A 27,869-nucleotide genomic window follows, 5' to 3' on the forward strand; every position below is an offset into this window, starting at 1 on the left:
GTGGACATGACAAAGGAAAAATTACCGCATGCCTTCGCTATAAAGTTCAATTTTGTTTAACTAATTGGACAGCCAGTTACAGCCTACCCAAGTACTCTTGGCTTTATAGCAAATTTTAGCAGCCCTCTTCCGCAATATACTTATCCTAAGAGGTAATATATTCCAGGATTACCAATCATATATTATAAACTTTAGTCAACTGTTTAATTTACAAAGAACTATATATAGGATAACTAAATAAAATTATATTATTATACTCGATAAAGAAACTTAATAGCATCAATTACTATTTTAAAACTGATACTAATTATCCCAGACATTAAATTATATTATGTTAGTTATCAAAATTAATCATGTTCAATTCAGAATAATTATACTTACAACCAAAAAAGTAATACAAGTAACAAAATAAAGCTAAAATGTAAAGCTTTTTTTTTAATAAGGAGATATTTTAAATAAATATGAAATATAAAAAATACAAATAAATTTAAGTTATTAAGATTGTTAATTTGTTATTTATATACCTAAATATTTAAATTTACTATTATATATATATAAAGACAATATAGTAATTAGTCCTTTAATCCTCCATGTCATCCTACTCATTAGCTAAAACATTATATCCCCTTTTTCGGGGATATAATATCCGATTCGGACTCCTAATTTTGTATGTTATGTTTGTACCAAATATCAAATATAAAATTATATGGGGCTCACGGGATAACTAATCAAATCTTATTTTTATATTCTCTAAACAAATCGCACCCTATAAAGCTTACTAAAATTATTGTTAAATTTGGGAGACTTTGGCAATTAGAGGCAAAGTTATTCTAATAAATTCAGTCTTATTTGTGAGTGTCAGCACTAGCAGAACTGACCTCTTCTTGGGTCAGTATTCCTCCTCAACTAAAGGTTTCTCCCAGCTAGTGTCGTCGTTGACAACCTCCTCCCTCTCCCCTCCTCTAGTCCATAGTTGACATGGTCGCTGACATAAATGGTAGTCACCGACAAGGTTGCTACTCCACCTCCCACCTTATCGTCCACCACGCCTTGTAGCTAGTTGGTGTTTCGAGAGTCACATTTTAGACTATAAGACCGCAACATAACCATAAGTTGACTCGATGCTTTTTGCTTTAGTGAAACTACTTGAGTCATGCTTTATTTTTAATTATTTTTGTACCCCCGAGTTTGATACTATATTTTCCATTGTAGTATCGTCTAAATTAGACCAAGTGTTTGTGCTTATATTAAAAAGTCATCGCTCTATTCTCCACTTTCTTTTTTTTAAAGATTAATGAATCGCTGTCATTCCTCAAACAAAAACCAAAAATAAAATTCAGTCTTTTCTACAATCTCTCAATACTACTTTATCATTCTTTGGATTCTTGAAAATTTTCTTAAACAAGTAGGTTATCCAAGAAGATCTTTCTTATGGAGAGTGAAGAAACCGTATTTTTGGCACTCGTTATCTAGCAAATTGACGTCTAGTTTGCAAATGAAAGAAACAAGTGCACTTCTAGGCACTTATAGGCAAGTTGGGGGCCTAGGGTAAAACTAAGATGGGCCAACGGCCCAATATATCTCAGGCCTAGGCTTAATAAGGCTGGTAACAATGGTAATGGACTTAGGTATCAATTAAATCGATGTCATTAAGATATTTTTTTTTAAACTTTTTTATTCGTTAGAGTAGCTTGCTCAAATGGAAGATATTATTTTTTTAAAGAATTTAGTAGTTATTAATTACTTAGTTCCTAAATGCAATAATTAGAGATATTTTGTCTAAGGCGCAATAATGAGCTATTTGAAACCATGAATTAGACTCAATATTTAATATATATATATATATATTATGTATTTGGAACCATTAAAAGCTTGATCTAATAATAGTTCAAATTTTTATACCCATTTATCTCTTACGGTTCATTCTTCTTTAGGATTTGAATGAAGCCTAATTTAGTTCAAACTTAAATCAAGTTTTAGGTGATCAGCTTGATTAAAGTTTGAGTTATGCTTGAATTAGGAAGCATTGAACTTTACATTGAATTGGATTCGGCTTGAATTCTACCAAGCATCGCTTGAACACCATACTAAGATTCAGAACTAATTTCAAACTGAGCTACTTTATTCCTGAGTTTTCTTCTCACTCGATCGATTTTTATTGGTCTCAGTCGTCACCGACGACTCTATCGTCAGATTCGCCTCTTCCTTTCCTCCTCAACCCACCTCTACCTCTCTGGACATCGCCCTCCTCTCTTCCTCCAACCACTTCAACCTTCCTGCTCCTCTAGCGAGCTCTTGCCTCTTGCACCTGATGCGCGTCGCCTCCCTCCTTCGTTGGCTTTGTTCTTTCCTTGCTTCCTCTGTTATGTACAAGATCTTGTTCTATTGGTGTACTTTAGTTAGTGCTGGTCTGAATCAACTAGGTTACGACGCAGCCGATGAAAGCCTCTTATCATGATGTTATATTGTGCTCGTGATTGCTACAATCTTCTTTGCCCTTTAGGCTTAATACAATATCTTTTGCCACGTTTTATGGGGCTTGTCCAAACTATCTTCTATTTTCTTTTGTGTATTAAGCTTATAATATACTTGTAGTAATCTACTAGTTACAATTTTCTGATTAAAATGAATAGTATCCTATCCCCCTTACGAACTTGCCCTTTAGAAAACTGAGACCGACTTGGATCGATTAACCTGAGTGAAAACTCTATAAACTAGTAAATAGCTTAGATTCATACATCTTAATATAAATTTAAGTAGCACAATGGATTTAAGTTCTATAAATAATGTGGGTTTGCTTAATCAATGTCGCAATTCTTATGAAAAGGATTAATCAACCGAACAGGGCTTTAAAAGACCCAAAGGGTACATTAATCCTAAACTTATCCTTATATTGGAATTATTATTCTTCTTTCTTTATCATTATTTTAAAAATTAATTAATTAATTTCGATGTGAAACCTTGGACTTTGAGCATACAACAACACCCATGGAATTTTTTTTTTAATTAATTAGGTAAAAACTTCACCCCTTTGAAGTATTAATTATTAACCCACATACTACGGCACAAAATATGGATAAAAGTCCATAAGAATAAAGAACCGAAGAATATATGATGGTCTCTTATGATAGAATATAAGTTCTATAAATAATGTGGGTTTATGTAATCGGAGTCGCAATTCTTATGATAAGGATTTACCAACAACTCAGGGCATTAAAAGTCTCAAATCTATCAATATCACTCACCATGACAAAGGCTACATTATTAACCCTGACCTTTATCCTTATTCTAGAATTATTATTCTTTTCTTTTTGGATGATTTGCACACAAAAACAGTAGATTTATATTTTTATTTTCAGACCCATTTTAGTTTTTCTTGCATGTCAGACCTTTTTTTCTTTTTAATTTTATTTTCAATTTTATCTTTGTTGGATAGTGAAGATAGAGAAGCATGTTGTGCATTTAATATCACTATTGCGTGAAAAGATGCAGTAGAAAACTATGAACTTCATAGTATAAAACTAGGAAACAAAAAAGAATACTTTGACTCTGAATTATGTAAAAGACAATGAAACAGAAAAATAAAACTGTTTAATTACTTTGAAACTCATATTAATAATTACGAAATTTGTAATAAAACTGTGGAATTCAATTAGTTTTTTAATTCAAAATTATTGATTGTGGACTCCTCTGCTCCGGGGCCAATCCTATCATAATTAGAAGGGCAAATTTGGAAGAAAAAAATATATGAGACAGTCCAAGTGAGAAACTAAAATGAGTGTATTTTAGTACCAATCATTCATCTTTTTTTTTTTTAATTTATTTCGATGTGAATACTTGATTAGCATGAGGCATCCACAATCCATGGACTTACGACGTCTAACAACTCCCATGGAAAAAATTGATCCGATGGAGACTTTACTCTAGAAAGTTGAAAAACTTAGACACACGTGTGTATCTAAATTCTAGACAATAATTTTAACTTTTTGTTTATGTAAATATGTGGAATAAATATCAAAGTGCAAAACAAAGATGAACAATAAAATTTTTACGTGAAAAAATTCAAATGAAAAAAAAATCACGAATCCAAACTCAGATCAAAACCAATTGCTAAAAACTAACTCGTTGATCCCCACAATCTTGTTTCACTCAGTCTTATTTGCTAGAATCCATGATTGATCTTTAATCTCAGTAGCCTTCGAGATTGATCTTTCGTCTAGATGACTCTTAAGACGAAAACTTGATCCGTTGAAAAAGAGACGAACCTTATTGGTGGAAGAATATTGTAACTCCAAGATTTTTTTTTTCAAAAGTAATCACCAACACTCTCTTAGGGTTAGGGCATCCAATCCTTTATATAGATCAACAAGATAAGGTCAAATCTAAGTTAGAACAAATCTCACGAAGTCCAGACTTATCATGTTACATAAAGGTATTCGAACGCGACTCGGGTGTATTCGAATGGGCTAACTTATTTTCCCAAGCGCGTTCGAACGTGCAAACCCCTCTGTATGTGTGAATATGCTATGAAACATGCATGGTGCATTCGAACAGCCAAGACACCACCTATATATGTGCAAACGCGTTGTGAACGCATGTACAATACATTTAAATGGCCAAGACACCACCACTATATGTGCGAGCACCTAAGTCTGCATTCAAACAGCTGAAACACATTATCTATATATGTGAATGCTTGAGACTGCGTTCGAATGCAATTCGAGTGCGTTGGAACACGGTACAATTGTAGTGACTTGTCCCCTCTAGATCTTAAAATCTTTAGTCTGAATATTTTCAGATTTTATATAAATGTTCATGTACATATATAAAAGCGGGTAGATTATTTTGGACATATTTGTCACCACTAAAAACCTAAGAAAAGCATTAATTATTAACCCACATACTCCTGCACAAATTATGGATCAAAGTCAACCTGGCTTTTTTATTATCTCATAGATTTTGAACCATTCCATAGCTCGTGGAATAAAGAACTAAAGAATATATCATAGTCTTTTACCTAATTGCCGCTGAAATCTATTAAATTATATTTATAATCGCCATTACCATTAATTATGAAGGAACATCCATAGGTAGTCAATTTTTAAAACGACTTAGCATAGATACATTTAAATGACTAAAATATCCTTCTCTTGAGTGACATTAGAGCCATTTAACCAACTTATATAAGGGCAAACAAAATGGTCTCTCTAGAAAGCTAATCTTATAATATTGTCTACTTCCAATTGGAGACTTCCACAAGCTTTCAAATTGGTGTAAGGTTTTCAAAAGAGATTTGGTGAAGACTTTGAAAGGTAGGAGAAGGGTATAATTTATTTGCAATATAATCAAAAGATTTAGTTGTGATGCCAGTAATGCCACACATCCACATTGATAATAAATTAAAGAAAATTACATATAACGTACTACAATTTGACTATATTACAACTAAAGCTCGTCATACCCAGCAGTATCCAAGTCTCCGAAACACTAAATTTCTCTTTTGATTGTTAAATTACATAGAAGAACTACAATATTTCTAATAACGCCAAAACTTAGGGGTGTTATATTGTAATTTTCTCAATAAATTAAAGCATCACTCTTCTCCATTGTGGGAGTAGTTGAGATGGGTGGTATTGTCGTTAGTGCGATCAATGTTGCACGTTTTGCCTTCTGTTTGTACTTTTATTTTCCCCAACTATTAAATATTTATGCCATTCATGAATCATATGATCGATGTTTATGTTATTGGGTTATGATAAAGTGCTCTTCACATGCTAAAGTAAAAAGGGAACTTTAAGAGAAATGATTGAAGGTAAAAAAATAAAAAATAAAAAGGAAATTGTTTTGATAGACACCAGAAATCTAGTAATTTTTTTAGATTTTCTTTTACATGTATATTCCTCTAAACTTCATTGTTTGTGTGTATATTAATCTTTATAAATAAGAATAAAGAGTGTTTGTTGTCTTTGTTGGGTTTGAAGGATACCCATATTGAAAAGAGAAAGCATAAATAAATAAGAAAGATATCTTAATTATTCGAGTTTAGAGCACTTTACTACTTTAGATTAAGCAATACATTAGACATCATAACTATGGACAATTTTTTTTTTTATCCCTTTTCCTTTAGGAATCAAGCTTTTAGTAGTACTACCAAAGACTAGAGGAGACCACATAGACTAGATAATTTAGACGAACAAAGAATAAGTTTGATGAAAATTAATTAAAGATGACGAGTTCAACGATTCAAGGAAGAACAAATCACATAGATATCGGAGTCACTAAGATTTTCTTGATTCAGGCAAAACAACCTACATCCAATTAATTATATTACTTGCTACATCACCACCATCATATTGGCTTTTTAAAATATTTTATATGTAATAAAATAATTTCCCCTCTTTTCTACTGAGAGACTAAGAATTCGACACCCTTCGCAACTCTATAAATTTTAACTAATATATATATATATGTGTGTGTGTGAAAGAAGAAAAAAAAAACACTTATCCTCTCAAAAAAGTCAGGATATCAAGAACAATGGTTTTTAATTTTTATATTTCAACATTTAAACTATGTTTTTAATTAGCATCCTGATCCAAATTGTTAAGCAGCATTCTTAATTAATTATCACACTCATCTCTAACAAATATATATATATATATATATATATATATATATATATATATATATATATATAAGACTAGAACCAGATCTAAGTCAACAAAAGCAAAGTAGTCATGCATGTGCCTGGTAGAACTGATATTTTGTCATGAAGAAAGGTTAGTTTCCCAACCAAACATCTTTGTTAATTAGGATATCTATTTATCTATCTATCCCTATAAATAAATACCTCCTTGTCTATGAAGAGAGACTAAGTTGAGGCCAAGGTTGAGTTGAGAACAAACAACATGGCCCTTGCAATGAAGCTCTTCTCTCTTCTTCTTCTTCTCCTCACTCTTATCCCACTTATCAATGCCGCCAGCCTAAAAGTAGGGTTTTACAACAATACCTGTGCGTCGGCCGAGTCGTTAGTACAGCAGGCGGTCGCCGCCGCCTTCGCCAATGATTCCGGTGTCGCCGCCGGCCTCATTCGGTTGCACTTCCATGACTGCTTTGTGAGGGTAGGGTTGCTCTCTCTCTCTCTCTCTCTCTCTCTCTTACTGTACTTACTACTACTCAAAGTTCAAACTTAGCTAGTTTATTATTTATTTATTTTAACTGGGGTTACAAATGAGGGGTTGTTTTGGTGTATATATGAGATAATACTTGAAGTTCACTAAATCTCAAGTTGAAATCTAGTGATAATATATTTGCATTCTTTCTCTCTGCATAATTGTGACTATCTTACATGTGAACAAGAGTGGTTATGTATATATAAAGTCAAGCATTAGAGATTCTACTTTGCATCTTTCCACTTTTACTTTTTCTTTTGCATGATCTTTTGACTAGTCTAATAAGCTCAGCCTTAATTTGTTTGTGGAATTTAAATTTGGTCATTCCAAGGATTTTGTGATTCTAAATTGCTATTATTTATTTTAGAGAGAGTTATACTCAGGCCTCTTAAATTATTATTATTTTTCATATATACTTTTTCAATTGTTTTTATCATATATATCTCCTAAATTAAAAAAAAATTGATTTAGGATTTCATATAGTTACTCTTTTTTTAGTTCAAAGAAAATATATAAATACTCTTTTTAGTTTAGAAAATGTATGTAATAATAGTAACAATTTAGTAAATCTAAATAAAATTCTCTCTAAATTTTATTCCACATCCATATGGATAAGAGGATAAAGGAGATATGGGAGTATGGATTGTGGTCTATGATGGTTGGCTAGTGAAGGCACGAAGAGAGCATTAATTGGTCCATAACTCCCTCTTGCATAAACATTTATTTTTTAGGGCCCACAAGTGGGGAATTTATTATAATTTTGTACTATCATACAACAAGTAGATGAATACCTTTGTTCTTGACCCTCTTAATGGTAAAAAAATCAAATAAAATAATAATAAGTTCTTTTGTTTGCAAGGTTTTGATTAGTTGATTACTTTATTGCGTTCGAATCTAATTTAATGAACCTTTCTAGTACCATAGATCAAGTTACAATTATTAAATAATTATTAATTAAAATATAAAATATATATAATTATCCTAGTAGTAACATAGGGGTTTTTTTTAATAACATTTTTCTACACTTTGCATCTAAGATATAGATATGAACTTCTTTTTTTTGTTTTATTTTTGTAATCATTATGGTTACCGAACATTTAACGTAAATGCATGTAATTAATAGTAAGAATTGCATGGAATATTGCAGGGTTGCGATGCTTCCGTCCTCCTGGACTCCCCCACCAATCAGTCCGAGAAGGATGCGATCCCGAACAACCCCAGCCTCCGCGGCTTCGAGGTCGTCGACGCCGCCAAGGCCGCCGTCGAGGCCCAGTGCCCCAACGTCGTCTCCTGCGCCGACATCCTCGCCTTCGCCGCCCGCGACAGCATCGCCATCACCGGCAACGTCACCTACCAGGTCCCCTCCGGCCGCCGGGACGGCAGCGTCTCCAACATCAGCGAGGTCATCCCCAACCTCCCCGGCCCCTCCTTCAACGCCACGCAGCTCGTCGACAACTTCGCCGCAAAGAACCTCACCGCCGCCGAGATGGTCGTCCTGTCCGGGGCCCACACGCTGGGGAGATCCCATTGCAGCTCATTCCTTGCTAGAATCTACAACTTCACCAACACCACCCAGGTGGACCCAACTCTAAGCGCAGCCTACGCCAGCCTTCTCCAAACTAGGTGCCCTCAGAACACCAGCCGATTCTCTCCGATTACGACCGCCATGGATCTGATCACGCCCACGCTTCTGGACAACAAGTACTACGTGGGGTTGGAGCTGTCGCTTGGGCTCTTCACTTCGGATCAAGCGCTGTTGACGAACTCGACTCTGAGTAGTTTGGTGACCAAGTTCGCCAAGCACCAAGACGACTGGGAGAAGAGGTTCATCAAGGCCATGGTTAAGATGGGAAAGATTGAAGTGCTCACTGGGACCCAAGGGGAAATTAGGGCGAATTGCAGGGTGGTGAATAGTGGTTCTACTACTACTACTACTACTATTTCTACCACTGGTAGCTCGGATGGAGTAGCTAGCTACTAGTAATTGAGATGTAGACATAGGTAGATATGGTTGTGTGTTTGTTTGATGCTCTCTCTGAGTGTTTGTGTGTGTGTGTGTGTGTGTGGGTGGGTGGGTGGGTTTGAATGAATAAATGACAACTTTGTTGTGGTTTTTGTTCACCACATTAAGTGAGGATTAATACCCTGCATAGAAGAACCACTCCAGTACTTCTTTTTGGAAGATTTTGTTTCTCCTTTTCCTTCATATAATCAATCACTTTTTAGACCAACAGAACTAATCAAAAAACTTTTTTCATATAAAGATCTTCTTATTTAGAACTTAATTGACAATTTGAAATGGAGCCAGCCTTTTGATGGCCCTCAGGTTCATTGTTTGGTTTTGTTTCTTTCTTCTTCTTTTTTTCCTTTGTTGATCATTATTAAGTTACAATTAGCTAGGCAGTTGTTATATGTGTTCTGGGTGTTGTTTCAATTAAATCTTATATTCTCTTTGAGCTTGATGTTTACTTCTGCCTTTTTAAAATATCTCCCTATGGTTTGTGCATCAAGTTTGTAACATCTTAAAATTAATAAAATTGTCATCCTACGAAATTTTCATAAAAGAAAAAAGTTAGCTTATTTCCGAACTTAATGCTCACCTAAACGTGTTTATAAGAGTAGCACCAACGCATGATGAGTAAGACGTCCACTTGGCAAGGATAAAAATATAATATAAAAAGATGATAGAGTATTAATAAGGATAAAAATGCTGGAAATTTAATTATGCCACAACTAAATGGTGTTGCAGTTTAAATTCAAAAATACTCATATTATATAAATGGCATCCAATAGTATTTATAAGGTACATGTTTCTTGATCTGTGCTTATGGATGGGATTCCAACCCATGTCGTTCACATAATCTAACTATGCTATAATAGATTAGTAAATATTATAAAACATAATATATATATATATATATATATATATATATATATATATATTAATATTACCTTATATTAAAATATATGAAAAACTATATTTTATCTTTTGTTGTTAGGTCTAAATTTATTTCACCCCTAAAGTTGTGTCACTTTATCACCTTATAATTTTTTCTTAGAATGAAACTATTATTTTTTTTTTATTTTTGCATAATTATAAGTCTAATTTGAAAATATTTATTAGAAAGTTGTAAATTATTGGATAAGTTTTCTAATACATAAAAAAATAATATTAATTGGATTTGATAGGATAAAGATACAACAAATTTATTGAGCATGTGTATTTTTACAACACTCTTTATCATCTGAAATCTAATAGATATTATGTTAGATGAATTAAAAAACTTACTTAGTTATCTAACTTTGTCACTAATAAATATCTTCAAATTCGACATGTAGATTAGTCGGATATGATTAAAAAGGGTTAATTACGTCTACATCCTCGAAGCTATTTCTAATTTTTACGATAACTCCTTAAACTTTTTTATGTTACAATATTCCTCCTAAACTTTTACAAAATTTTCATGTTACTATTCCATTAGCCTACCTTCGGAAAAATTAGGCGAGTCAGCTTACGTGGCAGTTAAGTAATTCCAACATAAGCTAAATGCCCTTGGAACCCTTATATGACCCTTTAATTAAATTAGGATAAAAAATATATATATTAATTTAATTTAATTTAATTTTCCTTATTATGAAAATTTATCGTTTTCTCCCCTTCACCGTCGTTGGCAGTTGACACTCCCTCGCTAGCTTGCAACTGAAACACCAAACCTCCAAATACACGTGTAAACCATGTGGGTAAATCTCCCCTCACGCGGTGCATCACATGACCTACAAGGATTTCACAAGGCATACAACATCACAAATTCATCATAAATAAACTCAACCATAAGAGTCCAAATACAAGTTCCACAGGCCACAACAAGCCTTCTAAATATACATCCAAAATACAATGCTAAAGTCCAAAATACATCATCAAACATAACGCCCTCGCAAGGGCTTAATACAGCTAATAGACATATTGAAAGAAAGAAAAACAGCTACTTCTCACTACCCGCAACTGCATCTCCTAGCTATGAAATAATGTCACCGCGATGTGGTGAGCTTATAGCCCAACGAGTAGGATCCATACAATCTAAAATAATGAAATCACATGTGTATATCCAATATATGCCTATATTTGCTAACAATAATAATATGCTTGTTGAAATGACTTACCATGAGTTACTAAATTAATGCAATCGATGAAAATTAGCAAGTCACTATCTGGAATATGCTAGTTCCTAAACGTATCACGATAAGTCCACACAGATATAAAGCTTGATGCAATCTCTTATTCGTACACATCTCAATCATAGTGTTTACATGTTATGTATAGCAATAAAAGAGCAGTTTAGTCATCTCATGCATACCAAAGCATTAATCATACTTATCATCACTCACCGAGCTATTCACCACACAGAGTGAATACTCTCAAGAAATAATCATCCATCACATAACCATCCATCATCTCATACATCGAGGGGATATATACACATCGAGGGGTTATATATACACATCTAGTGGTAATGCCACCTGCACATGTATGGCGACACCACATGTGACCGGTTGTCTATGGCTATCAGACTAAGGACCCCGGTCGTAAGCCCATATCTCACTCTCTCTAAATCATCACCGCCCTCAGCGGGAGAATCGAGAGCCCTCGGCTCATCAACAGACGCCCTAACCCTACGTCGTCGGGTACCGCTAGAGTTATATCCCTGCCTCACAATCATGTTCTTCTATCATCATAATTTAGTCCTGACTATGCAATATAACTACCTGAATACACACAGGCTCCCGACCTCAGGTGTAGGCTGCTAATAGTATAGTCAAATAAAATACACTCTACCCTTAACCCTAGGCTGAGTGAGTAAGGGTACTGCCTAGTCAGAACCGACTACTAATGATATTGAAAGTGGTGCAGTGTCTATGAGTGTATAAAGCATGCCATAGTCATCATGATCGTTACATTCTATATTCACAACAGATATATATGCAAGGGTATATCATACAGGATACATGTAGAGCATCATCACACTAATGCTTATGCTACATTAACAATCTCATAATATCATGATGAGCAAATTATCAATAACTGCATATGTAAAGATATAACATGGTATGCTAAATGCATGTATCAATACCGATATTTCCTATAGTGTCATGACAGGTATAATGACTGTAATTATATTATTCTAAATTTGTATAAACTCTACTCGCCTCGGGGGTCTCTATAATATGCTAAATCTCGCCAGCTAGCCGGCTCCTCCGAAATCCCAAAATTCTCCTCACGCGGTGTCAATCCTATTAATTCATAACGCCATACGTAACATTAGCGAACTAATAGAATTAATTATCTTATTAAAGAATTTATGTTTAGGCATATACATGAGTCGGGGGTCTCCTAGGGTGGGTCCTATGTTATCCTAAAATTCACATAATAATAAATTATCATTACGGGGGTTAGGCTAATTAAATGAGATGAAAATGGATAGATGGGATTATATGGTCCAAATGGCCCCAAATGGGCTAGGCTAGATATATTGGGTTAGGCTCAAACCTAACACAATAGGCAAGAGGGCCTTGGTGGGCTAAGGTGGGTTGGGGGCCAACCACAGCCCACCAAGGTTGGATTAGTAGGCTGCAGCCTGCAACCCACCCAACATCAGGTTAATGGGCTGCAGCCTGCAGCCCACCCAAGTCCTGGTGGGCAGCGACCTGCAGCCCACCAACACCCATCCCCCCCTCCCATCTCCTTCAAGGGAGGGAGACAGAGGGGACGAGAAGCGGAGGCTCGGCGCTGCTGGTGGCCCACACCGCCGGCAGCCCGCCCTCAGGTCGGTGGCTCGCGACCAACGGCGGGGAGGGAAGGGAAGAAAGGCAAATCGAAGGAAAATAGGAGGGCGCGACTTGGCTCAACGGGCGTAACCCACGCCACGGAGGAGCCACCGCCCGTCCTCCCCGCCTATAGGGGAGCGGGAGAAACTCGCCTCGCGACCGGGGTGGCCGATGAGGCAGCGAGATGAGCTCCATGGCCGATGGCCATGGAGGTCCCTCCTCCCAACATAGTGGCCCGAAGCCCATCCAGAGAGTCCCTTCCCCGGAGCTCTCGAACCGATGGCCGGACGCGGGGTCGTTGGCCGCCGAGGGTGATGGCGAGGTGGAGGGAATTTAACTACTGAATTTTTAACAGGGTTGAGGCTTACCGCGATCCGCACGCTCGGCTTCGTTAGCTCCGGGACTTTGGCAGTTCCGAGGCTTCGTCGGCTCCGGCATCGGCAACCACGAAAGAGGGAGAAAGGTAGTGATGTGGAGGAAATGGCGTGGTCGGGGAAGGGAAGATGGGGATTAATGAAGGTGGGGGGAGGGTAGCGTGCACGGCAAGGGAAGGGGAAGAAGAAGGAGAAGTGAGGACACGGGGGGGGTGGCAGCCGCCTGTGACCGTGCGTCAGGGGAATTTTTTTTTAATAAATTAGGGTGTTACACTAGCACTAGTCGACTAGAACCACCAATCCCCCACCTTCCCCTCCTCTCCTTCCCCGTCTTGAGAGGCAACACCAACATATCTATTCGCTGGTCTTGAGGAGGAGCTTCTACTTGTTGTAAGGACGAGGCGAGGCAGTGACAGTGAGGGTGATGGTAGCCACGACTAAGGAGGTGAGAGGGCTAAGATCGAAAAGGGTGGAATAGTGGGGTGAGAGAAGAATTGATGACTATTTTGGTAATTCATACTTTTATTTTATTTTGCTGGCTAATTGATAAGTTCATTAACTTATTAACAGTATAATCATCATTAAGCATTTTTTTATCACTGCCGTTAGCTATTTCACTTTGCTCCAAAATTTAGAAGGGACATAATTTAAAAAAGTTATGAGGTTCTCGCGAAAACTCTAAAAAAAATAATTTTCATTTTAATTCTAACAATAATATGGTACAATGACATAAATAAAACTATGAAGCGGTGAAATGAATTTTAAGAGTAACCATATTGAGATGAAATATAAATTCTCCTAATATATATATATATATCAAGCTAATTCAAATGGAGCTCGAGCGAGCTGAGACTTGCTCGGCTTGGCTCAATTATTATTGCGAGCTAAAAGAAGGGTCGAACTCTCGAGCCGAGCTGACGGGCGGCTATTTTGACAGCACTGGCTGAGGTGTCCAAAACGTTTTTATTTTTATTTTTTAAGGTACGAAAACTTCCTTTGCTACGTTTCTCGACTAAATACGGTACTACTATCAGCCACGTGTCAAGAATCGCCGTGAAGGAAACGGAAACACGACGACGAGACGGCAGAGAGAAGGTTTCACGATTTACCCCCGCGTTACGAATCGGGAAAGATAGAGGAGAAGCGAGATCGTTCCCCTTATCCTCTCTCTCTCTCCGCTCTCTTCCCCCGAATCATCGAAACCCTAATTTCTGTAGCGATGAAGCATCGGCGATCGTTCAAGGAAGAATATACCTTCGGTTCGTACCGCTATTCTGCGAGTTCCCTTCGTTTTCTGTAGATTTCTTTCAGGCTTTTGCAAATTGTTGTTCTTTCTCGTGCTGGATTATAATTGGGGGGTTTGCTTGATATCTGGCAGAGGAGCGGCTCCATGAATCGAGGGACATAATCGCGAAATATCCTGATCGAGTCCCGGTGAGTGCATCGTGTCGTCACATATTGGTTTTTCTTTGTGATTTAAATTTCTTGAAGAAGTTGGGAGAAATGCTATGATCTTTAATTTTACGTGATTATGCTTCCAATCGTCAACTTGTGGGGCTAGAAGATTGATTCAGAGTGGCGTTATGAGGGCAAAATTACGCTAGCAGAGTGAAAAAAGCAGCTTATGTTGATTCTTTCTACAATTTAAGCAAGTATGCTAGTTTATTATATCGTATATGGTATGCACTATCCTTTATTTGTTCCAATGCATTCGCCTGGTCATATCCTACATGAACATTTAGTCCTTGAAAACCAAACCTATAATTTAGTCTAAATTTAATCTTGTTAAAAATATTTAGCTTCGCCAAAACAGTATTTGTATCTGATGAAGGACATTATGAAGGTTCCTTTGTTTTTACTGATATACTTTGGAAGGTAGCCTAACATTTGGTTATTTTTGACTTTGAAGGTTATTGTTGAGAGGTTTTCTAGTAGTGATCTTCAAGATATGGAAAAGAAAAAGTACGTTCCACCTTTCACTTATGACTTATGTATTTCCACCTTTCACTTATGACTTATATGAGATCTGTTTGTATTCTCTTGGTTTCTTACTATTTATCTTATACCTATATACATATGCACATACATACATATATTATTCTCATGCATCTGTTGAAACTTGAAACAGTCACATCCCTTCATGCCAAATGCTTGCCTTATCTAAGAAATGTATCTTGTTCATTACTTGCCTTCAAATTCATGGAGAAAGAGATAAACAGAAGAGCATGTGTCTGTGTTCAATATTGGCATCCCAAGGATGTAAATGATTTGATAGATAAAACACTATGGGTTTTAAAGAAAGTCAGCCTTATGCTCTATTGATATCTTTAAACTTTGCATATGCATATCTTATGGAGTAGGGACCTAGGTGAATCTGAGGTGAGTTCTTTTTAAACTTTCTTCATGCTAGTGCTCTGTCAGTCTAGCCTATTGTATTATATGTTAGTGCATACATGCTGGATTATAATGATTTCATTTTTAATTTCAAAGTAGATTAATGTTCCTTATTAAATATTCAATGATAAATTAAATTGTTAAAAATATGCTAATTTGGAAAGGAATATCCTTTCTTTATCCTAGGAAGAAAAGAAAAAGGAGAGGAGAGAGGCAGGGGGGTTTGTATTTGTGGTAGATACTACCTTAAAATATATTTCTGTTATGCTACTTTGTTTTGTACCCCAGTAGTGAAAGCTTGGAGAAAGTTGTGGGAGATGAGTGAAGGGACAGCTGTAGAAGTTGGATGGACATAACTTTGTTTTGGGACAACCTCTCATTTCATTCTGGCTGCCTTCTGGTTACCAGAAGGGACAGCTTATTATCAATGGGAATTTTATATTTCTACAGCAAATTTGAAGATCTTTCTTGCTTTGAGAAAAATTAACAATAGAACTGCTCTCTTTTTTTCTTTTTTTTTTTGTTTATATGTTTGCTTGACATTGTTAGCATTTAAGTTAGCATTATGTCATCTATTTTGGATGCAGAATATATTCAGTTTACAATTCAGTCATACACAAATAGGAATTTTATGGCTTGTGCTCTTGGTGATTATTACTGGAATTTCATAAATAGGCATGTGTTGTCTTATAAGCACATGATATAAACATTTAACTGGGATAAGTTGTATTGACATGCGCGTAACTGTCGAAAGTTCCTGCAAAGGAACGTTTTGGTTGTCGAATCTATAGTTCTATATATAGTTGACAATGACATGCATGTGCCAGGTTATAGGAGTTGCTATAGTTCTCCTATAGCCACAAAATTAGCAAATTATTTCATAAAAATTGCATTTAATTGTAATGTATTTACTGCTGTAACTTTGTATTACCCTACCGCAGATATCTTATCCCTCGCGACATGTCGGTTGGCCAGTTCATTCACATTTTAAGTGTCAGACTGCATCTTCCTCCGGGGAAGGCACTCTTTATATTTGTCAAGAACACTTTGCCTCAAACAGGTCAGTTATTGAGTTATATCTGCATTCAACTTTCACATATTTTAGGATCATGGTTTGCTTAGTATCCTTTTATTTTACAGGTAGTCTCATGGACTCCGTTTACGATTCTCACAAAGATGAGGATGGGTTCCTTTATATGTGCTACAGTAGTGAGAAAACATTTGGATGAGCTACCACCATCAGAATATTATGTATAGATGCTCATCCTTGCCCTATGTTGAAAATATTTTTACGAGAACAAGACAAGCCAAGTTGTATATATTTATGAATTCTATGCTTTCAAAATTAACGATTAGTACTCTCTTAATTAATATAAATTTATAATAGGATTAATTACACCTTGTTGCTCATTTTTACATAGGCTCTTTTATTTATCTTTTGTGACAATTTGGCTTTAAATAAATAGTTCTCTTATCCTCAAGTTTTCTCTTCTCTTCTTTTATTTTTTTTAACCGCTGGATAGAAATCCAAACAACTCCATCATTGTGCTTTATCTCGACCAATGATTTCCCACCTATGAGCCTTCGCAACAATCCCTACAATATTATATCTCAAATTTGACAGCCTCATGCATGAAACCAGTTCTTCCGGCTCTAATAATCCAGTGCACGAGATGCATTTCCTTAATCTCCGAAGAGTAGAAAGAAGGTTTCCCCAAGTTGATCTCGGACGTTGTAACACCCGTTAAAAAAACATTAAAATAAATAATTTAGCGCACGCGCCATGCGCGTGCACCCTAACCGCAGCACACGTGCTTGGCGCATGTGCTGACTCCTTCTTCCCCCTCCCCCACCTCTCGCAGTCAGTTGCGAGAGGTGGGAGAGAGGTGCGCCGGAGTGGAGTTAACTCCACTCCGTTGCCCTCTCCACCTCTTCTCTATTTAATCTCCTCTCCTTCCCCTCGAGTTTCCCTCTTTTCGGAATCTCCCCTTCTTCGCTTTTCCCTAATCTCTTTTCTCTCCCGAGCCGCCGAAGTTTTCGTCACGGGCAGTGAGTCACCGGAGCGCCAGCAGCCAACCAAAACCCCTCACCTCGATCATCAGGTTAGCCTTCATCCCCTCTTTAGTTCAATTTGAAAATAGCCTAGTTAATCATGCGTAATTAGGATTTTATTTTTGTCTACTTTCACTGGAGAAATTCGCCGACCGGCGACCTCAGGTCGACCACCCACCGATTCGGGAAGTTTCCCTACTTCACCTCCTTGCTGTAGATACCCAAATTGGGTACCCACAGGGCGCGAGGGAGGCGATGCCATGTCGCCTCCCACCGCCAAGTTTCTTTGGCACCAGCGGCCACCACCGGCGGTGGTGGCCTCACTGTTAACCTCAAGCCGACCCACCTCTTCACTTGGAAGAGGTGGGTACCCGAGAAGAGGGCTTCGAGCCCACCTAGCACTGAGTTGAAAACTCCATGGCCGCCGGCCATGGAGTTCCTCAACTCTTACCCTCCGGCCGCACTAGCCGGAGGTTCTGTCCACTCCTGCGCCCAAGTCGACCTAGTCAACTTGGGGAGAAGTTGCTGGAGCCGGGGGGGCTGCCGGTGACAAGGATCACCGGCAGCAACACCCCTCTCCTCTGTTTCTCCTTCTTTGTCAAGGAGACGAGGAGAGGGTGGAGGTTGGGCCCCCCACCACTCTCTCTCTCTCTCTGTGGGCTGTGGCGTGGGCTGCGTTACAGCCTAAGTCCACAGTCCCCTCTTCTCTAAGGTCCCGCAGCCCACCTCCTTATTTGTTGTCGGACTGGGCTCTGGAGCCCAATCCACCATCTCACCCTGCTAGACTGGGCTCTTGAGCCCAGTCCATTACCTCTGGTCTAGTGGGCTGCAGGTAGGTCTACAACCCACTCTCCCTCTCTCACTCTCACTTAATTTGCTGGGCCTTGAGCCCAGCCCAACCTTTAACATTTTAACCCTAGACTAATTAATTTTGAGTCTGTTATTTTTCTTAATTCTGTTAGCTACCTAAATTGTAATTATTATAATTTTCTCAACCATGTTATTAATAAAATTAGGAACTATACAAAATCAAAATAGGTATTTGAATTTATTAGTCTTCTCAATTATCTTCACATTTACAATGTGAACGGCTCTAATGACCATTATTATTTTAATTAAGACAAATAATATCTCGGACCTAGAGAATCAAACTTAAATATACACAACAAGATGTTAGTTTATAAGTCCATTAATTTTATGTTTATTTTATTTATAAATTATTAGATTCAGCATTGTGCGGGAAGGATCTTAAAATTCAAGAAGAGCCGACTGATTATGAGAATAAGACGGATTCCAGAAATACCCCAGGCGAGTAGAATTCTATAATAATCTTTAAAAATGCATGCGTATGTCATATCTTACCTGTGATAATTAAATGTCGTTTTCTTACTTATGAAACTTATATGACATCTCATATTTGCATTTAATTACATGTCAGTTCTTACTTGTATTATTTATCACTTAATGCACATGTATGATAGACTCTATGCTCGTTTATAATATCTGTTATTGTGATGATTATGTTAAATAAATAATAGAGGTCGTGGCACCACGTGCACGTATCACTATTAGTCAAGTTCCAGTTAGGCAGTGCCCTTTTACCTGCTCAACCCGGGGTTAGGGGTAGAGTGTATATTATATAGTATTATATTAGCGGCCTACACCTGAGGTCGGTAGCAGGTGGAGCATTCAGGTGATTACACTGCCCTAGTTGGAGACTTGACTAGTATGATATTAGAAAAGATGATTGAGAGGTAGGGATTGTAGTTCTAGCGGTACCCGAGGACGCAGGGTCAGGGCGTTTATTGAGCTGTGTGCTCTTATCAGTCGTATGTGATGATTTCGCTCTGTGCGATGATTACTAGAACATTGTTGATGGGCCTACAACTAGGGTCCTTAGTCTGATGGCCACAGACAACCGGTCATATGCAGCGTCGCCAGGCATGTATGGGCGATAATACCGCTAGTTGACTAGTCCCCCTCGATTTTTATGATGCTATGTGAGATATGTTATTGTGACTCGACTCCTGTGTGGATTTCTATGTAAAATAAGGTATAATGATGAAAGCTATTAAAAGTCATAATGTACATTTTTCTTTGACATGTTATGAGTTGCATTTTTACTTATCATGTAATATTCTTAGATTATTATTAGATTTTACTTGCTGGGCCCCGTGCTCACCGTCATTTTTGGTGGAAATATTTCAGAGATGATTATAGAGGATGCGGACATCGAGGAGTAGCAGATTCATTCCTTATTTTTAGCATTTGTTTATTCTATTATTTTAGTTGGACTTAGCCCCTGCGAGGATATTTATGTTTTAGCAAATTTGTGATGGACTTATATTCCTAGAGGCTTGTTGAGACCTGTGATATTATAATTCAGGATTATTTGTTGGATTATTATGGTATTTCTTGACTTATTCAGATACTTTGTGAGATTATTTCACTGACTGATCATGTGGGAATCACGTGGACATGCTCCACGTGAAGAACACGTGAATTTTTTGAAGTGGGTGTTTCAGACGTACTGCACCACCACCTCTAATGTGGCTGGCCACCTTTATTTTTTTATCATCAAACTCAATCCCCATTATACTTCATGCCATATCCTCAATTCTTCCAAGAGCCCTCCTAAGCAAAATCAATGGTATTATATATATATATATATATACATACATGAGAAGTATGTTTTACTAATAGCTTTCAAGACGTCGACGTGGTATTGGCATGAGAGCTCTCGGATGGTGGTATTGGCATTCTGTTTGTTTAATTAATAACCCAAGTTCTGGTGTTCTTAATTTGAAGGTTTAAAGGCCCTTTTCAGACCCGGCTCGCAGCTCACCAGATTAATTACTCATAAGTGATTTTGCCAGAAGGTTGTTAAAGCTATCAATGGATTACAAATACCATATTTGTTGGACTATTTCTACCATTGAAGAAAACTTTACATTTTCTTTTTACTAATATAACCCCATTCTTTTCTTTTCTTTTCTTTTTTTAACAATTTTCAAGCACAAACATATCCAATGTAATTATCTATTTATTATTATTATATATATATATATGATAATTGATATATATAATAACCAACATTTTTTTTTATCCAAAGTAGTCATTACATTGTGCCAAACTAAACATTAAGATACGTATAAACTTAAATAGATACCCAATTTGCATATAAAATGTCCAAATAAAGTTATCCTTAAAACACAATGAGGCCCTAAATTAAAATCTTCAGATGATTCTATTCGGATCCAATATATAGTCGGGATCCGAAATCCGATGTTGCCGTTCCTTGGACTCTTCTCTTGGAAGTTGGAAATCCCCCAAATCGTGAACTGAAGAGGAGGAGAAAGATGGGATTTGGTTTCTTGGTCGGAGTATTCGGTGGCCTTCTTCTTGCCCACGGCGCCTTCGCCACCATCCACTGTAACCTCCTCTTCTTTACGATCTCGTCAGCTGTGGATAGTTGTAAACTTTTTGATCTCAACCCTTGAACTTTTGATTCGATTCGTTGCTGCAGATAGAGGAATGCTCAAGATCGCGGAGGAGGAGTTCTCGGGACCTCCCATGAATGTATACCCACTTCTCAAAATGCCACCTTTCTTATCAAGTTTTGATCTTTTTTGAGTTTGGTAATTTGTGGATCTATTGTGTGTTTGTAATGTAGGTGGTAGTGGAGCTGCTCTTGGGTTTAGTTCTGTGTATGTGGGCAGGTCTGGCTGTGCCGTCGAAGTTTCACTCAGTTCTTCCTGATTCGGATGAGAACAGGTAGAATCTGACTCTCCTTTTTCACTTCAAATTAGTGGTCCACAATTAAGTAACATAATGTTACTTGAGTATACAAAAAAAGAAAAAGAAATATGGTATACTGATACATTACTAGTGTAGATGGCTCCAAGAATTTTAGATAGATGTAATTGGATGATGTAGCATTATCTGTAAGTAATTTGATGCCAAATCTCGAGTGCCGCATATGTGGATGCATATGTAGATACATAGATCATATTTTAGGATACAGATAAAATCTTGGTGGAATTCGAGACATTGTTATGGCATGTGTGCAACTATTTGAAGCCTTCCAATTGTAAGGTCTCTTTTACTGTTGTTGTTGTTAGCTTATTCTGTAAGTTGATTTTGTAGGTATTAACTTTTCAATTACTCAACTTGCTAGTAGATTTGATAATCGGATAGGATGTACTTTAGTAAGGTCATGAATACCTTGTCTATACATGTCCTGCATATTGTATGTTCTATTATTCTGTAGTTAAGAAGAGTTTAAAGGTTCAAGCTGAAGGTGCTAGAAGTGGAAGAGGAAGAGAAAATAATACTTCAATAAGACTAAGAAAAAAATCTTCTACTCACATATTGTGAAGAAACAAATTAATAATCACTACCACTTGACGGAATTTTGTTGAGGATCATATAAATGTTGGTAGTTGTCAATATATTCATCGTCATCCTCATCACGATGATAGAGATAATCCTGATGATGAGGACCGGGCACATTGAATATCGATCTCATCAGTCTTCCATATCGTAGGAAGTCGACTGATGCTCTTTATATTCATCCCAAGCATCAAACTGAATACCATTATAATTTCCCTAAGTATGACTACTCATTTTCAGATAATAGTTTATTATAACCCCTTTATGACTTGAATAACACTTTATTTATCTGAATAACCATATCATAGTTATAGTTATAGAAATTATAAATTTCTAATGGTATTTAATATGATGCTTGAGATGCATATCAAGAGCATCCGTTTCTTCCTACGTTATGGAAGGACCAATGAGATCAATATTTGATGTGCCCGGTCCTCATCATCAGTATTATTTTGATAGTGACAACAACCAACATTTGTATGGTACTAAACAAAATTTCGTCAAGCGGTAATGATTATTAATTTATTTCTTCAGAAATGTGAGTTGTATTTTTTTTTATGACTTTCTTAATTTCTGTAATTTTAAAATATCTATGCTATTTTTCTTCAAGTTTTTGTTATTTTTTAGAATTTCCTTAAAAGAATATCAAAACTGAAAAAACTTCAAACCATGTCCAGTGGACCTCAATCAAATATTTTGTGATTGTGCTATGAAGGTGGTTCTCTCTCTCTCTCTCTCTCTCTCTCTCTCTCTTAACTATCTTAATTTGACTAACTTCCCTATATATATAGCATTTTAATGAACTGTCATACAAATGCAGGATTGTTTGCCTACCAGCTAACCTGGACTTCATGATCTTCAATCACCGTAGTGGCATGTTTCCTTCCAATTCAAAAATGAAGTTGAAGACCTAGGAACTTCCACAGTTTACTTTCTTTTGATGGAAATTAAACTTGGATAATAGGATTTTACGGTTATATTTGATGCCATGGAAAACCTGCAGAATATGGTTGTATTTCCTGTACTTTTTTTTTGTTATTCTTTTGATTCTGAAAGACTGGATCAATTAGTTCCTTGCAACTGACGATAGACGAATATGTTTTAATATAATTTGACCATCTTCATTGACTTGTTCAAAATCTTATCTTCTTCTTTGTTTGTTGAGGAGCATATTGTTGGAAATGAGAGAGTTCTGTCTAAATAATTACTACCTGAACTCAGCAGATGTAGTATTGTTTGGCATCCCAATGGATTTTTCTCCACACTACTAAATCAATTTTGAGGTCAATTACGATAGTTGGATGCTCAATTTTGAGGTCAATTATGATAGTTAGATGCATACATTGATGCATTGGCACGCATCGAATGATGCGCATTGATCCAAACAGATTAACACAAACTCCACTCTCTTTCCTTACACTTCAATTGCTACTAAGGGTAACAAAACCCAAAGACTTTTAAATAAGTTTGAGTTTACCATACTTAGGTTTCGAATCATAACCTGATTATTAAATAGATCGCATTATTATTTGTCATTTTAACCCTTTTAATTTAAATCAACTTGTTTATAACTTGACGATCTTATGACTGAAATAATTTATTATAACACTTATTATTTGAATAAACATATAACTCGTTTAACCAGTTTAAATCTAACTTATTTAACAAGCAGGTTTAATGTAACTCATTTAATAAATGAGTCATAATTATGATAGCTTGAACTTCCCCATGTACCTCTCAAATCCTAATACAATCTCTATTCTCCCCTCCTCCCCCCTTAACTCCAGCCACAATCACTATGGCAGAATAATTCCTTTTTTTCTCTGTTCTTTTACTATCTACGACAAGCCCAATCCTGCTAGAGGTAAAAACAGATCGGATACGGACCGGATAGTGCTCAATTCATATTCGAATCCATATTTTTAGTCCAGATACGGATTCGGATACGGATATTGGACGGATAGTAAAATTTAAAACCATATCCTAACTAAACAGATACGAATAATTTTTAGATAGAGAATCAAATCTTAAACGGATATTTATTGAATTTAAAAGAATTATAATATTTTATTTAGATATAATTAACACAAAAATATTAAGAGTTTTACAATAAATAAATTTTTTATATGTCAAATATGTAATATTAGAGAAATTAATCTCTATAAATAATATATAATATATTATTTGTAACAATATTAATATTTACTATTTAAATAAGTAAACTAAAAACTGTAAATCATTTAAAAAAAGATGCGGGTAAACGGATATCCGAATCCGAAAAATATATCCGACCCATATTCGAATCAGTATCCGAATTTTTTTTAAAAACTCTATCTGTATCCGTATCTGTATCCGAATCGGATAGAAATTTTCTATCCGAATCCGATCTGAGTCGGGTCGGATCGGAGTTAATCTGACCCGTTTTCACCCCTACTTCCAACCCATCACCTCCAAGCCATGCCCGATTCAGACTTACGGGGAGAATTACAGCAATGTGAGTTTTTGATGCATTGTTTGTTTTTTTTTTTTTAGAAATGAATAGCTAAGTAAAACATATAATTTTTATGAGAATTGAAGGCTATATATATATATAGATAGATATATATATATATCCATGAATTTAGCATTGATGAACTTTCATATAGACAAGAATCATACACTTAGGCATGTTGCATGATCTAGACATGAACAGTATGACACACAGTGTTGTATTATTCTTGCATAACTTATGCTGCCATTCTTTGTCAACTGCATTATGATCAAAGTTTATTGCATGTTAGCTTTGCTGCTGAAATGTTTCAGTTATATTGTTTCTGACTGTGACTAGATCAAGTAAATCACAGCCTCAGATAAATTAACAAATTAACAGCAGTGATGTGGTTACATTCAAACTTTCAGATCATAGACAATTCGCTCAACACAGTTGGGCCAAATGAAACTACACTGACACGGGAAAGCAAGAACTACTGCTCTGCTGACACCATGACATAAAGAACACTATACAAATTACAATCAACTGTCCAGATTCATCTCCACCTCCAAGACCTCCTCCAGGAACTACAAGGACATTACCAACACCAGGGAAGGACCCAAACAATCACCTTCTATAGGGTTACCAAAGAACCCCCGAAGCCAGAAAAGTTCTGCAACCGAGAAGGCTTCTGCTCGTGGGGATGTTTCATCCTTCCCGACAAAAATTATCAATAAAGAGAGAAAGGAGCAGTATTATCTTCTTAGGCCTCTCCATGAGTTGCTTCCTAACTAGGTATTTTTTGAATAGTCCTTTCCTTTTTATAGCAAAGGAAATGTGAGCTGCTCATCTCTTTAAGAGTTGTAATAGAATCATGGTATACAACCAAACCAATTCCTCGGCGACATACGCTCATCATTGCCTTGCAATCTTTCTGGAAGAAAACAGAAGTAGAATGAGCACGTAGGCTTTCTGTTGCATTGTTTATGACAGATGTGTTTTCAATTTTGGGTGTTCCAAGATGAACCTCTGCCTCTATAAATTGTATTCTTCTTCTACTTTCAACATTTTTTCCATCTCATGTAATACACATATTATGTCCCTGCTTTGAGCATGAAAGCTCTCTCTTCCCATAAAGAATTCATGAACAACTCCATCCACCTCCACCCAGCTGCAGCCTGCAACCTTTCTCACCTGGAGATCATTCATCTCTTTTCTCATCCTAGCAGTATCATCCAATTGCCCTACATCATTATATATATTAGCTATAAGAATGTAGAACCCGCTATCTTTAGGACCCAATTCGACCACCTTTCTCCACACGCGATTAACCATTTCTACATTCTTGTGAATTCTGCATGCACTGAGAAGAGTCTTCCAAATTACTGGATTAGGTTGAATTGGCATCTTCTCCAAAAACTCCAAAGCCTCTTCTAGGAACCCTGCGCGCCCTAAAATATCTACCATGCATGCATAATGTCTTATATTCGGGGTTAATCTGTAATGGCTGGTGAAGAGATTGAATACTGCCTGGCCCTCACTCACCAAGCCCGCATGACTACAAGCACTGAGAAGACCAATAAATGTAATGTCATTGGGTATTAATAGGGGATCCTCTTGCATCCTTGAGAAGAAATTCAGGGCATCTCTACCACGACCATGAGCAGCAAGACCTAAGATGATAGAATTCCAAGCTGATAACTCCTTATGCTTAAGATTTTGAAAGATGTTTATAGCATCATCTATGCATCCACACTTGGAGTACATATCCAAAAGCGCAGAACCAAGGATCGAGTCCACTTGTATACCCATCCTTCCTATATAGGCATGGATCCACTGCCCTTGAGTAAGAGCTCCAAGCTCCGCAACTGCTGGTAGAACGCTCACAAGTGTGACTTTGTTTGGCTTCACACCAGCCATTTGCATGTCAATAAAAACTTCCAGTGCCTCCCTAAACTGGCAGTTCTGCACGTACCCAGATATCATAGTCGTCCAAGTGACCACACCCCGTTCAGACACCATGCTATCAAAGATCCTCCGTGCAACTTCCACACGACCACATCTCAAATACCCAGATATCAGTGAGTTCCATGAGAACTCATTCCTCTCCGGCATCGCATCAAACAGATCCTGAGCAATCTCCATCTCCCCACTCCTCGCATACCCATCAATCATAACGCTCCAAGAAACAACATTTCTCTCAGCCATTCCATCAAACATCTTCTGTGCAAACCTCAGATCGCCAATTCTGCAAAACCCAACGATCAAATCATTCTGCGAAATAACATCATCTGGTTTGGAGCACACGGCGAGCACATTAAGGGCATCTTGGCAGGCACGGCACTTGGTGTACATCCTAATGAGAGATCTCTGGACAGGAACATCATAAAGGAAGCCACTTTTGACGGCATGCGCGTGGAGCTGCCGACCTTCTTCCAAGGTATGGAGCTCGCGACAAGATCGGAAGAGGGAGGGAAAGGCGATGCCAATGGGAGCGAGAGCCCCGCGCGAAAGAAGAAGGGAGAAGCGGAGAATTGGGTCTTGGGAGGCGGGGGGAGGATGAGTTTGGCGAGGTTTTGGGTGAGCTTTGGTGGGAGAGGAAGAGAAGGGGAGATTGATTTGTGTTTGCTTCTTTGGCAGCTTTCCATAATCTTGGGGATGAGAAGGTGGCAGTTGATGCAAGGGAAATGGCGCGGCGGACATCTCAAAGATACTGTATAACTGTTTCAACTGTAATAACTGACATATAAGATAAATAGCATTATTATGGAAGGAAGGCAGAGGATAATGAGCACGTGGTGTAATCTAAGTGGACTAGGGAGTTTTTACATTTCACACCCTGAATTATGTGTTTATTTTAGTTCACACCCTGTCTTTTACTTATTTTTAATTCGACCCTTCTATTTTTTTTAATTAAATCAAAAAATAATTTCACTTAGACTTTTTGTACGTACATTTTCTAAACTTTTTTTACCATACACACTCCTTAAACCTTTTTTTAATTATTTAGGAGTCCTTATAGTTTTTTCTTTTCCTTTTTCCTAGTTGAAAGAGATATGTGCCTCAAGAGTCAAGAGTTGTATATAAATAATAATAAAATTTTGAGAGTATATGTGAAAATTGTAATAGGTCAAACTGTCTAATTAGAATTATTCCTTAAATTTAAAAAAAAATACTTCTATCTGAGATAAATAG

The 27,869-nt window shown here is 36.9% G+C and overlaps 4 protein-coding genes across 4 annotated transcripts; 3 read left to right on the forward strand and 1 right to left on the reverse strand.

Annotated features, from left to right (window-relative positions):
* The first annotated feature begins 6,844 nt into the window (after window positions 1–6,844).
* On the forward strand, window positions 6,845–9,232 carry LOC140791453 (peroxidase 1-like). Its single transcript, XM_073142031.1, has 2 exons — window positions 6,845–7,118; window positions 8,317–9,232. Exons 1-2 carry the CDS (start codon window positions 6,906–6,908, stop codon window positions 9,148–9,150), a joined length of 1,047 nt encoding a protein of 348 aa, XP_072998132.1. The 5' UTR covers window positions 6,845–6,905; the 3' UTR covers window positions 9,151–9,232.
* Window positions 9,233–14,373: 5,141 nt separating this feature from the next.
* On the forward strand, window positions 14,374–17,156 carry LOC140790088 (autophagy-related protein 8i-like). Its single transcript, XM_073140013.1, has 5 exons — window positions 14,374–14,625; window positions 14,745–14,800; window positions 15,276–15,328; window positions 16,702–16,820; window positions 16,901–17,156. Exons 1-5 carry the CDS (start codon window positions 14,586–14,588, stop codon window positions 16,987–16,989), a joined length of 357 nt encoding a protein of 118 aa, XP_072996114.1. The 5' UTR covers window positions 14,374–14,585; the 3' UTR covers window positions 16,990–17,156.
* Window positions 17,157–21,070: 3,914 nt separating this feature from the next.
* LOC140790053 (membrane magnesium transporter-like) lies at window positions 21,071–23,343 on the forward strand. Its single transcript, XM_073139963.1, has 4 exons — window positions 21,071–21,244; window positions 21,339–21,391; window positions 21,486–21,586; window positions 23,025–23,343. The coding sequence occupies exons 1-4, from the start codon at window positions 21,172–21,174 to the stop codon at window positions 23,116–23,118; spliced, it is 321 nt and encodes a 106-aa protein (XP_072996064.1). The 5' UTR covers window positions 21,071–21,171; the 3' UTR covers window positions 23,119–23,343.
* Window positions 23,344–25,709: 2,366 nt separating this feature from the next.
* Window positions 25,710–27,377, reverse strand: LOC140790515 (pentatricopeptide repeat-containing protein At5g48910-like). The gene has a single exon (XM_073140625.1). It carries the CDS (start codon window positions 27,375–27,377, stop codon window positions 25,710–25,712), a length of 1,668 nt encoding a protein of 555 aa, XP_072996726.1.
* Window positions 27,378–27,869: the final 492 nt, after the last annotated feature.

The sequence above is a fragment of the Typha latifolia genome, chromosome 6 (genome assembly GCF_019914945.1).
Source record: "Typha latifolia isolate L0001 chromosome 6, TyphaL0001v2, whole genome shotgun sequence".
Lineage (NCBI taxonomy): Eukaryota > Viridiplantae > Streptophyta > Magnoliopsida > Poales > Typhaceae > Typha > Typha latifolia.